General features: G+C 45.5%; 1 protein-coding gene across 7 annotated transcripts in view; it reads left to right on the top strand.

The window, feature by feature from the left end:
* Positions 1-13187, top strand: part of ncoa2 (nuclear receptor coactivator 2) — a 53869-nt gene that overhangs the window by 29974 nt on the left and 10708 nt on the right. For all 7 annotated transcript variants that reach the window (XM_072378900.1, XM_072378901.1, XM_072378904.1 and 4 more), the window contains 5 exons: positions 1194-1382; positions 4418-4519; positions 6107-6247; positions 6467-6614; positions 8164-9514. In XM_072378900.1, coding sequence (XP_072235001.1) covers positions 1194-1382; positions 4418-4519; positions 6107-6247; positions 6467-6614; positions 8164-9514 — 1931 coding nt within the window. The remainder of the gene's footprint in view (positions 1-1193; positions 1383-4417; positions 4520-6106; positions 6248-6466; positions 6615-8163; positions 9515-13187) is intronic.

Here is a 13187-nt window from a genome sequence, read left to right as displayed (position 1 = left end):
TCCCCCTTTGCAGGTATTTTGTAGGCGTTTATTTAACAGTGATGTCGGTTTAATTAAAATGTTTATAGTTACACCACTGCAGGGAATATGCGGGGAGGCTGGCTCATAGAAAGAGTTGGCACAGTGGATAAAACCTATAGGTTCCTAATTTTCTCTTTTGCTGATGCTCAGCCCAGACATTTTCTCTCACTCTTCTCCTCTTCCTCTCTCCCTTTTCAGCTAATTAACTTCCTTTTTTTGGCTTCTCTCCCCTGTCAGCAGCATCGCTCTCTTCCTATATTCTCGTTTTGTGCCCTTCCTTCCCCTTCTCTTCACTTTTTGTGTTACTCTTTCGTTCTCTGCCACACACCCTCACCGGGTTCCTATTTTCATGTTCTCACTCTTCCATTCTTTATCCCACCCTCGAAAGTCCTCCTTTGTGCAAGCCTTACTCATCTCATGAAAACAGGACATTTATTTTTGTGTGCTAGAATCTACCCATTTCTTCCTTTCAGCTTTTGCAGTCTCCCCATCATCTTTGTCCTCTTCCCACGTCCATTAAATGTCCCTCATCTGCATCTCTGCTGCACACGCTGTGATTGTATCTGTATGTCCCTTCAGCCCGTCAGGGGCTCTTAAGTCCTTCTCTCCGTCTCTGCTGGTGCTTCGGATTGAGGTCTGAGTACAGAAACCGTTGGGGTGGCAGAGCAGCACTGAGCAGAGTACCCTGGAAATGATCAGTGGGCTGTGTCCCAGATACTGGGAGATTATCAATGCACTGAATGAGATCAGAAACCAGATGGAGTGTGATGGGAGTTTGCTGAGTGAAATGAGTTGACTATACATGTCTCTTTTGCTTTGTGTGTGTGTGAAAGATTGGCAGGGATGTTTTGGAGGACATGCACATGGAGGCCTGGCTGTGATGGGTAGTTATGGATGGATGGATGGATGGCACAAGGCTCAGGGTTCCAACTGCTCATTATGACTGATCTCTACCCAGCAACAGCTCTCCTCTTTTTACACTCCCTCTGCTTTTATTCTCTCCTTATCTTGCTCTCATTATGTCTTTCACTTGCAGTTTGGTAGCCTCTCATTGCTGCTCCCAGTCTCCACGTTCTGCTGTTAAGTTTTGGCCGCAGTAAACTTCTGTCAAACAGAATCGGCCGGAGGCCACGTTGTAAAGCTTTCGTTGCCTCTCGCTGCTCCCCCTACAGTCAATGGCGTCCCGTGGTCCAGCGAGGGTCCAAGAAGGAACAGCCACACATTCAACTGCCGAATGCTGGTCAACCCACACAGCGAGAGCCAGGACGAGCCACACGAGCACGAGCCCCAGCAGCAGAAATATGAGACCATGCAGTGTTTTGCCGTTTCGGAGCCCAAGTCCATCAAAGAGGAAGGAGACGGTAAGGAAAGGGTAGAGGGAGGTGTTGTGGGGAAGAGAGAAAGTGGGGGAGGATCAGTTGACACTGAAGAAGTGACCTTATGATTTAACCTTGGACAATATTATTTCTCTGATCTTTTCAAACTCTTTTGAACTGTGTCCGTGCAGTTTTCTGTTACAATTTTGAAGTGTATCCCCATGTTTTCATTGCATCTGAATGAGTTTGGAATACATTTGGGATGGAATGATTCATTTAAACAATGGTTGAAACCCGCAGAGTTTAAAGGTGAAAATATACACGGAAAAAACAAAAGTCAAAGTCACACTAAGAACCAATTTAAAAAAAAAAAAAAAAAAACTAAATCAATCAAATAAAAACTAAAAACTATTAAATGTCCTAAATTTTCATCTCTGCTGCACACGATGTGGTTGAACCTGTATGCCACCGATTCTGTGCTGATTTACTGAAATATGACAACGCACCAGTGTGACCTCCAACAAACTGCAGGTCTCCTCTGTAAGTGAGGTTATTTAAATAATAAGTGGTAAACTTTTTTTCCTTTTTTTTTTAAAATTTTCATCAAAAACGCTTTGATTTGATCAAAAGTCTCCAGGCTGTGTTGGATGGATCCCTCCCATCAAAGCGCTTTTGGTGGACACCCTGCATTGCCATCGTTTCATCTTGTACCTTTAGATTTTCCCAGATGAATTATTATTATTGTTCTCAAAATCGGCTAAAAGGTTACAGTATTTTCTTGAAATGCATCTGAAAGTTTAGGCAGGAGCATCGTTGCCTTTATGTAGCGTCAGATTAATTGCTGCTATCAGCTGAGTTACTTTTTTCTTTATTGTATGGGAGAAAGCGCCTTTATAACGACGCGACTCACGACTTATTATAGACTGTGGCCACAATGATGTCATCCTTTGGTTTAGTAAACTGTCAATTTAAACCCTTTTTGGGACAGTCTAGCTTGAGATTGATAGATTTCGGGAGGAAACAAATGTGCTTAATATTTCACGCGAGGAGCTGAATGAGAATTTGTTAAAGCGAGCCCATTGGTGTCCACCGGTGACGTTACACTATAAGACGTTGGCTTAATGTTTCAGACGCCTTTGGCTCTTAGCCTTTTATATACATTCTATGGGTGCCACTGGAATGACATCCATGAAAGAGGCGCAAAGTAGATGAGAGGCTGGGCAACTGCCCTTAAAAGCTCATCTATATTTCATGTACATGCTACACGAACCTGGGATTATGGCTCTGAGAGAAGGGATGTGTATTAATTGTCTGTTGCAACAGTGAAGTAATCCTTTAACAGCCTTCAAAACTAATTTGAAAACAGGAAGGAATACAACCTGCAGCCACGCGTGGATGGTTTTTTTCAGCTTACTGTAGAAAAACAAACGCGATTTAATAGCTGAACGTTGTGGCTTCGTATTTAAAATATATAATGTGTGTATATATATATTATATATATATATATATATATAATATATATGGGATTGCTCACTTGTGAGGGGAAAATAATGAATCCTTTATCCTTTAGTTTTAGTTTTTTTTTCATATTCAGCTGAAATCTGACACTGTTTTGTGTCGTATCTGCGTAATAAAGAAGCTGAATTAACATCATCCGAGTGCAGAAGCAGAGAAAGAAAGCTGTATTTGTTTTTAAGCACAGTTATTCATACGTATTGTTATTGCTGCTGACAGGAATGACCTCCCGTACCATTCTGTGTTGCAGCGCAACTGAGGAAGTCTCTGACTGAACACACTTGGTTGTTTCATCGCTGCGTTGTGTGGAGGGAGTAACTTGTGCAGCTTTCTGCTTTACATTTATACACATAAATAGTCAATGTGTTGGGCTCTGCTAGCCATTCAGTTTGAATGATATTGGGTATCTGTCCGTGCTTCTTTCATTGTGACAGAAGAAGTCATTTGTTTGCTGTAGAGTCCGGACACTGAGAGATCGCTGGGATTTTCCTGTTGTCTTTGTTGCTTTTGGCAGAAGCTAAAGATTCTGAAACTTGATTAAATATCTGTTATCCTCATGTTTACTGTGCTCTGTGAGGCTTAAACATCCAAGTCTCTCGAAAACTTTTCAAATATTCGGCACTTGTGACTTTCCCCGCTGCCAAACTATAACTAGGTGGCCAATTAAGAAAATTAGTGAAAACGCTATTTTTACACCCAAAGTCAAGTTTCAGCCAGTCACTTCCCGTCTTTGTGCTCCAGCTGCTTGCCGCACCGTGCTGTCACAAATGGACGGATCAGGACTCTCGACTGAGGTGTGTGGTAGTTTGTGTGTATGTTATCGGCAGGACACGCTCAGGGGTAGAAGTCGCAGTACTTTGTACGGCAACAGATGGAAGCAGAAGAATGCAGGAGAGGTGGAGAGAAAAGGAAATTTATGGAGATTCACAGATTTTAGGGCCGACCACCCAAGAGGCTCTGTTTACAAGTCAAAATAAGAAGTGCGTGTGTGTGTTTGTGTGTGTGATCGCCCCTGGCATGCGTTTTCCTTGCCAGAAACGTGAGGGATTGTGGGTATTATTGGCACAGGGAAGTTGGATGGCAGACTTTTTGGGGTCACTCCAGACTTGGGGATGTCATTTTTTTTTTTTGCATGTGTTGGAGGCAACTGTCATGATTGAGCAATGGCAGTCTTTTACGTTGGGCCAGGGGAGGTGTCATCAGTGTGACATGGCACTTCAGGTGAAAACAGACGCACATGAGCGCACACGCACGCCCCTTTCAAAGGTCACACTACATCATTTCCCTTGCCAGCTGTAGCTGCTCCTCATGAAAGGAGCTGAGTCCTGATCCCCATGCTCATTAATAACTGTATTAATTATGCTGCCTGGGAATAACATGCATTTAATTTTCTTTCCCTCCCTCTGTCTCTATCATTTACGCCCCCATCCTCCCATCTCTCCCCTCCCCTCCCCCTCCGTCTCTACTGTCTCTGCCCTATCCTCTTTGTCACATCCTCTGCCTCGCCGTTTCTTTCCTGCACGCATTCTGTCGTCTCTCTGCTCTGTTCCACCCGTCTTCCTCAGACTTTCAGTCGTGTCTGATCTGTGTGGCTCGGAGGGTGCCCACGAAGGAAAGGCCCATGCTTCCCACGCACGAGAGCTTCACTACACGCCAGGACCTGCAAGGTACGGGAACCAGTCACACACCCAGAAGCGACAAAACTAGTACAACAAACTTTGCCGATGATTTAATCCTGCTCCCCCACCTAATACCTGTTTTCACACATAAGGGCTATTTGGATAAGATTTTGCTCTGCATGAAAGAATAATATGGTGCCTCTACTGAGCCCCAGTACCACCTTATCCCAAATCTCCGGTCTATAAATCACCTCACACTACAGTTAAGTATTTAAAGATTATTATATACTTGGTATAGGCCCTTAGGATTGAACAAGTTAGTTGAGCCAGTTTTCCACCTCTGTCTTCACCCTGGGAGGTAAAGTACCCGTTTGATCACAGAGATACAGACAGTTGTCTGTGTTTCACCTGGTCTTTTATGTACTAATACGGTTTGTGTGGCGTGCACACACACACACACACACACACTCGTAGTCAGTCACTGACATATAGTCATTTACAGTAGCTTCCCACCCACTCTGTACGCATGCATCTGCTTATTTGCCCGTCTGTTAGTGCCACACACATCTAGATAATTACCATAATTTGTGCTGTTCAAGATTCAATGTATGTTTTTTTTTTTAATTCATAGCTTTTGATAAAGAACTATATTAAATAAAATGTTCCCACCTTAAACCCCCTCCCCGCAACAGTCAGGTGAAGTGCAGCGAATGATTCCTGTTGTAGACGTTGCTGTGACAAGTCTGTCCCTGTGGTTGTCACTCAGGCAGCAGTACGTTTGTCAGCCCTTCAGATGCACTGCTGCCTCCATTTACATCACACTCCAGTGAGGGAAAACTGTTACTCTACTCTGAATGACTCCACAAGTGTTATCTTGCATATCCTCGTTAAGCTCCAACGAGCCTCGAGTGGCCCTGATGACTTTTAGATCGGACAGAGTCCGTACCGGATTTCTTCAAATAGAGGCCGATGCCTTCATTTAGTTCAGCAGCTTAGGCTTTTTTTAAAAAAATTTTATTTTTTTTGCATCGGCTTTTTTTAACGCCTCAAGACGAAACCCAGACTAGTTAGATAAACACAGACGTCTTGTTTCCACACGCCTGCGTTCACTTGTGAGCCAATCGCAAATCCATTCTTTCTTCTGGAAATCCCGTAATCAGGATAGCACCGTTATGTTTCCCCCCCAGGAATTTGCCTCGAAGGTGTTGGAAAACGGCGCATCTTTTGCAGTTAACCGTGGAAAGGGCCCCGCGCCGTGTGCCAGAAAGTTTTAGAGACAAAAGAACAAATGGGTGAACAAGCCGCTACCGTAGCAAGCTTTGACTCCCTGCATCGGGCCTAATTAAAATCCCCTCTCAATTTAAATGGATAGAAACTCTTCTAACCTTGTTTTCATGTCTGTTATGTAAGGGGAACTTTTTATCCAGCTTTTTATCACAGAAAAATCACAGAATGCACATGCTGATGGACCCTTTAACGACTTAAAATGCTTTCAAACCACAGAGCGGTTGCACATCAGATGAAGGGCATCTTTTATGATTGTAGAGTTCACACACTGAGCCTATCATTCAACTAGGCCAGGTTTGTCCATGTGGAAAGACCTCTTCACTTCTCTGTCTGGGCCTTCGTGTTTAGGTAAGATAACCTCCTTGGATACCAGTCTGCTGCGAGCGTCCATGAAGCCGGGCTGGGAAGATCTGGTGAGGCGCTGCATTCAGAGGTTCCACCTACAGAACGACGGAGAGATATCCTTCGCCAAGAGACACCAGCAGGAAGGTAATGCCGTTCACTGCCTCAGAGCCCTGTTTAGTTTCTTGATATGGTACAAGCTGTTGGTTCCTTTTAACAAAAGCTAATAATACAAGATGGGCCGGAGTTTGGGGGCCATTTATCCACTGCTATTATCAACAAGAAGCAGTTTGCCGTGTACACATCAATGGCCCAAGTAAGAAGGCTTTTGTGTACTCAATGAAATAAGACTTAATGTGTCTACAGTGCTCCGCCATGGCCAAGCGTTCAGTCCCATCTACCGGTTCTCCCTCTCGGATGGAACCATCGTCTCGGCTCACACCAAGAGCAAACTGGTGCGCTCGCCCGCCACCAACGAACCCCAGCTCTACATGTCCCTGCACATTCTACAGAGGTACGTTTCACTATCTGCACTTTTGTCAGAAAGAGACAAAGCTGCAGTTTCTGCTTTGCTTACATGTTTTAGCCTGTTGGGGCCCTGCAGCATATGCTGACAGCTTTCTGTATTGTGTGAAGATAGGACAACGTCTAAATTGAAGCGCTCGTCACTGAACTGGGTTACAATCAGACACGTGGGTAACTTCATGGAGAAAACAGTTTACTGTACGCTTTGGCTTTACTTCGATGCAACACAGTTTAAATAACCTGCAAAATATTCATACCACAGAGTCTTGGTCCAATTATCAGTATTAGTGTCACAAAATTGATTTATCACATAGTAGAGGGCATCCTGGGCACTTCACAATGATTTTAGGCCGATCCACATAAATTTTTTTTTTTTGTTAAGTATGTTTCATCTTTTTAGAACAGATCCTTTGGAAAACTTTCTCCAGGGTGAAGGAATTCAAAAACTCTGTTTGCAATGTTCCCAAATGCCCACTAGGGGCAGCACTCCTAGACTTCTGTATGTTAAAGTGCCTGCTAATGTAGTTCATTGTCCTTCTATCGCAAGCGTGCGAGGGGTTAAATTTGATCATAACTCCCCCTTAATGTTTGTCTCAATGATATTAAGACTTTAATGTGCTTCGTTATAGGGGGGGTGCCTTTGAGTGACAGATCTTACCCAGTGATTGGGCAGAATGCCCTGCGGCTCTCACTCAGATCCATTCCTTGCGCCTTGCTTCTCTTTCCAAAAACCTAATACAAAATCCAGATTTTGTGCCGTTACCCACCTCTACCACAGTGAGCGATAATATCATATCTGGAAAAAGTGTTTTTTCTGTTTTTGGTGTTCTGTGGGACTGTCCACCAGCGGCCCACCAGATGTTAGAATGGGTCAGAACGTCTACAGGCGTCTTTTTGCATACTTCTATTAGACGTTTTACCACAGAAAACTAAAGGAAATGGATCTGTTACTGAATCAAGAATAATATCTAGACTTCTGCTCAGCTGATCTGAGGAGTCTAAGAACTTCTCATCTAATCCACAGAGCATACGCTACTGCTTATAAAGAACTTCAAATACATTGATAGCTACTCTTGTGATATTTGCCAAGTGCTACCTGGTACAATGTCAGTATTGCTTGACACCGTTGCCCCTAATACACCACATATTTGTTTGTTAAATGATGATTCTCATCTGGATTACACTACGATTCAATAGAACATGGCGGATGTTATGACCTCAAACACGTTTTTTTTTTTTTTTTTTTTTTTCGATATAGGTGAGACGTATATTACAATATATCATAATTACAAACGTATATAAATAGGGTTTCAAGCCCTCAGTGTCCTTGATACTGACTGTCTGATTTTACCAGGTTGGATATGAGATTGTTTGGTTGGCATACCTCTTGCCCTCTCCTTCAGTCTCCATCCCATCTTTTTGAAAAAGCTGTTAAAATATTAAAGATCAGAAAAGAAAACTCGTGATAATGAAAACTAGCAAATCCCTTTCGACCGATGGGTCACTCATTTGTGTTATTTTGTGTGTGTTTTATTTAGGGAGCAGACAGTATGTGGAATGGGTCAGGACATGGGTCCTGGCAGTCAGGCAACAGGGATGGCTCCCAAACCAATGAACTCCTCCACTCCCTCCATGACTCCACCAACCCCAGGCAGTTTGCCAGGTTCGGGGACTCAGGGCCAAGACACTACTATCAGCAGCAACAGCACGCCTTTCTCTCCTCCAGGTCCTGCTGGTCCCAGGGAACCAGCAGCCATGGGGGGCCATATGCAGAGCTACCGCTTTGGTTGCCCTCCACCACACAACCACACAGGGGGCATGCAACCGCCACAGCAGGGCCCCAACTGGAGGATGAACAGCCCCTCTCGCGCCAGCCCCAGTCCAGCTGGGGGGCCCCATCCACCTCAGCAGAACTCTATGCTGTCACCCAGACACAGAGGTAGCCCTGGAGGTGCAGGCAGCCCTCGCGTAGCAGGAGGCCTGCACTCACCCTCCCCTGTGGGGATGTGTGGAGGAGGGCCTGGAGGTGCAGGTAGTAGCACAAGTAGCAGCCATGCTAACAGCTACACCAGCAGTTCTCTGTCAGCTCTACAGGCCCTCAGTGAGTGCCACGGAGTAGGACACGGGCATGGGCCCCCACATGCACATACACTGGGATCTCCAGAGCGAAAGATGGGCTCCCCAGCTGGGGTCACACCAGGGTCAGGTGTGAACACTCATCTGATGTCAAAACTCGGAGGAGGAAGCAGCACTACTGGTGGAACGGGGGACTTTGGACCTCACTCAGAGGTGGGTCAGGGGCACAGCCAGGCCCAAACGGAGGGCAGCCAAGCGGATTTCAAGGAGGAGAGGGAAGGGTCACTTGAGGGCCATGATGCTCACAACCGAATGCATGACAACAAGATCAACACAAAGTTACTGCAACTGCTCTCTGCCAAGCCAGAGCCTCTAGAGACGCCCTTGTCCCCCGGCGCTGGAGGTGAGGGCAAGGACCAGGCTGGTACAGGGGTCCGGGGCGGCACAGGTGGGACCACTCATGCCACATCCCTCAAAGAAAAACACAAAATCCTCCACCAACTGCTTCAGAACAGTACATCTCCTGTAGACCTTGCCAAACTCACTGCTGAGGCGACTGGCAAAGAACTGGGCCAAGACCAAACACAGGGTGCTGGTAGCACAGCTTCTGGGGCAGACATTACTCCTAAGCCTGAGCCATTGAGCCCCAAGAAGAAGGAAAATGCACTGCTGCGCTATCTACTGGATAAAGATGACACTGTACGGAAGGACAAGGTCCCTAAGCTTGAGCCCGGGGAGGTGAAGATTGAAGGGGGGAAACACCCCCAGGTCAAGGCGGAGAAACAAGATGCAGGATATGACCGCGCTGAGCAGGTCAGTGTTTGACCCAGACTGTGTAAGAATGTGCTTCTGTTTGAGAATATCTTGTTTACTGTATCAATCCACCTTCAAAATGACTGCGGAGGTAGAACTAACCCAGAAGCAAGAGACCTCTGCTGCTCTACTTGTCTTTTTTCCGAGCATTAATCTGGGTTAGGTAGCAGATGTTGGCTCCACCAAGTCCCATGTCCATTCAAGATGTTGCAGTTAAATGCACAAATAGGCAACGCAGAGAAGAGACGGCATTATGTATTCATATGTATACAGATTTACAGCCTTGTCGTTCACTTTTTATTAAGGTGTATATAAACACATCTGGGCCTTTCACTGCCTTTGTGTTGGCAGCACAGGCTGAGGGGAATCTGTCCGCCAGCTTCAAACAACTGTGACATTTGGAAAGAGCCCCTGTGGTTCCTCATCCATTTGATCCCGGTTTCATTTGGCCAGAATCCTCAGGTTTGGCAGCAAGCTCCATCCAGGCCTGGCGCTCAGAGAGAGAGAAAGAGTAAAGGGGAGTGAGCAGGGAGAGAGTGTTTCTGGTGAAACTCAAAAAAAATGTCTGTGTTGCAGACGTTTCAGCAGAGTTTGGAGACCGACCTGCTGATGCCCTCATGCAGGAAAGAAAACCACTGCTCAGTGAGACTCGTAAGCTTTCGTACAGGAAACCTGTGTATGACACGCTCTGCTAAACGCACAAAACACAAGTCTGCAAATGTCATTCCGTCACACACAGCTCTGCTAAACCACAGAATTACATAGAATTACACAAAATTACACAGTGTCTCTCATTACCTTCCTCTACCAGTTACATGGTCATATACATGCAAGCTGTTTAAATATGAGCAACTTCAATCAGGAGTCATATTTTTTTATGTAACGGATGGCCGTCTTTTCATAAAACGGCCGAGCAGAGTCCAAACTTATTGTCTCGAACGGAGCCGTGAAAGTTTTAAGAGACCAGTCGACATTTAGAACAATCTTTTTCACTTTCTTATAGACTCTTTTTTTCAGCACATTTGGGCAGAAGCGTTTATTTCCCCCGTCAGTAGGGCACATAATGCCACTTAGCCGTGCCAGCTAGCTGTGTGCGCGTACTATGTGCCTCGATGCTTGGGGTACGTCTGAAAAAGAGGGGAAAGGCGATTGGTTGGATAAGAGTCGACTCTGTTGAACTGAAGAAAGACGGGGAGATGAGAGAGGTGTAGATACCCCCAGGAGAGCCCGGCCTCGGCATGCAGAGTGAAAATGATGAGCCATATGCTCCTGCATGTCCTCTCTGCTGCCATGGAGATAGCAGGGAGAGGGAGTGGTGTTGTCTGTAGAACACACACGAAACAAAGAGAAATAGGAATATTGGTTTAAATGTACACCTACATGCTGATGGTGGTATTTTGAGTTTGGGGGGGGTGCGCATATACAAGGGGGCAAAATTTCTGTCGACGGTGCCACTGAAATTCTTGAATTCCCTGTTTCACATTTAGATGGTGATTAAGTCACTCATTGCGTCAAATGGTGATGGCGATGTCTCATTATAGTGTAACAGATTTCACTGATTGGGAGGGGGGAGAAAAAAAAAAAAAGGCATTTGTTTGACAAGGACTAAGCCGTGACTTCATTAGAGCCATTACATGTGTGAGTGGGTTTCTGTTCCTTTCTGGTGAATCGCTGCCTGGCCATGTGTGAAAGCCGACTGTACTAGTTAAAGAGCGTCCACTCACCCTCCTCTCTGCTAACCTCACCCACTGCTTTCTCGCTGACTCTCCCTCCCTTCCTCTGCCTTTCTCCTCCTCGTGATTGTTTGAGGGCTGAATAATTGATGGCTTGGGCAGAGCTAAATGAGAAATCAGAACGGGGTACGGTTGGCGATACGGCCGGCTCGGGCTTGTCCATTAGATTGGACCATCGGCGACTGACGAAATACCCCAGCAGTTGTTTTTCAGGCGGATATGAAAGAACGCTGGTGATGATCCCTGTTAATCAGCATAAAAGACTCTGCTTCTTAATTTAAGCAATCCATTCACTATATTTTTGCCATCTGCCAGTCCTGACAAGTGTGCCAGCCAATCTGCCAAAAGCCTGTTTCTTCATTCTCCATATGCTGGCTTACCAAAGCAGCAGTGGCATTAGAGTCCAGCTGCGTCACATTCCAGCTCTGTCACACCTGCCAGAGAAGCTCTGCTGCCATTCTAGCCAAAGTCTCTCTGACTTGGGAGTTAAATGTGACCTGAACTGTTTTTTTTCTCTGCTGCTGACTTCATGCAGCAGGTCTGATCTTCCAAGATCAGCTCAGATCTCTGCAGCTGAATTTAATTTGCGAACGTTCACAAATGCCCAGAATATTCTTCTTTTTTTCTTCTTCTTCCTCTTTTTCTTGCAGATCTGTAAATTATTACTTTGTTCTGAGACAGGAGGGTTCTACGGTTAAAGTGAGCGTACCTTCGGCCATCACGCACACCGTCTTAATGCGGCCGCACTTGCGGTCCAGCGTTCCCCCTCCACGTATTTTCAGTCTCTCGTGTCAGACACGGCAAGTGGCGTGTAATTCGATCACAAGTCATAAATGCATTCCTGAGCAGCTGTTATTATCAAGCTGCTCTGCAGACGAAATTATAATTTTACAGCCTCTAATTGCCTGAGAAAACGAACGTAAGATGCAAGCTGATGACGGCAGCTGTGATGCAATTCTGGAGAGTTGAAATGAAAACGAGGTAAATTACGAGGCCGATGTGCAGTCACTGCAGCTCAGTGAGTGATAAATGCAGGTTGCAGGAGCATGTGAGTGAGCGGATAAGGAAAATATACAATTTTTCATTTATATGGCGATAAACAAATACTCCCTCGCGTGCCAGATGTTGGTGTTTCCGTTGCTTTTCGCTCGCAGGCAGTTCTCCCTGCTTCGCTGATGTAGATCCACTAAAGACTTTGGCGTGTGCGATCCAAAAGAGATCTTTTTGGGTTTCCCTGCTCACATTCCTGACGTGCTCGTTTTGTGATAAGACGGAGAAAACGCAGGCTTGGCGCTTCAGATTAGTTGTATTTTCATATGCACGCATTGCAATAAGAAATGTCTGCACTTCCTTGTTTTTTTGGGTTCAGCCAGCCTCATACCGGGGTTGAGGAGACTTTTCATTTTTCCCCTCCTTGACGGTGGGACTTCTGCTTTACTCATCCCGTCTCTCGGTTCCCTTTCCTGTAAAATGACACGAGCTGGGTCAGAAAGACACGGCGCATCTGCCACCCTGCAGTCCACGCTGACATTGTATTGATGACGCACACGGAATCACCGCGACGGAGATGACGTTTAGCATCAGGTGTATAGAGGGAGCCTTCGGCCTTAGAAGGGCTTCGTCTTTGTCTGGTTGTTAAAGAGTCTGCCTGCTGTTGCTAGGCATGCAGATATGCGAGTGAGAGCCTATGGGCATCAGTGTTGCCTGTATTGTGGGACACGTCAGCATTTGACAATTAATTTATCCATTGCTGAAGTCATTGATTACTCACCATCTATATTAGAGTGATGAAGAGTGGGTTTTTTTTTTTCTTTGTTTTTTCCAGCTACTTTTCCAGTCTCAGTTCTCATATCAGGATCAATTTGTGATCTTCGTATGGGGGGAAATGGCTTCAGACAAGATGGTTAACAATTCGATCGTCTTTTTCTTTTTTTTTTTTT

This window comes from Leuresthes tenuis, unplaced genomic scaffold, assembly GCF_036924035.1.
Source record: "Leuresthes tenuis unplaced genomic scaffold, fLeuTen1.0.hap1 SCAF_24, whole genome shotgun sequence".
Classification (NCBI taxonomy): domain Eukaryota; kingdom Metazoa; phylum Chordata; class Actinopteri; order Atheriniformes; family Atherinopsidae; genus Leuresthes; species Leuresthes tenuis.
Note: the sequence above shows the minus strand (reverse complement) of the source record. Positions and strands in the feature narration are given on the sequence as shown.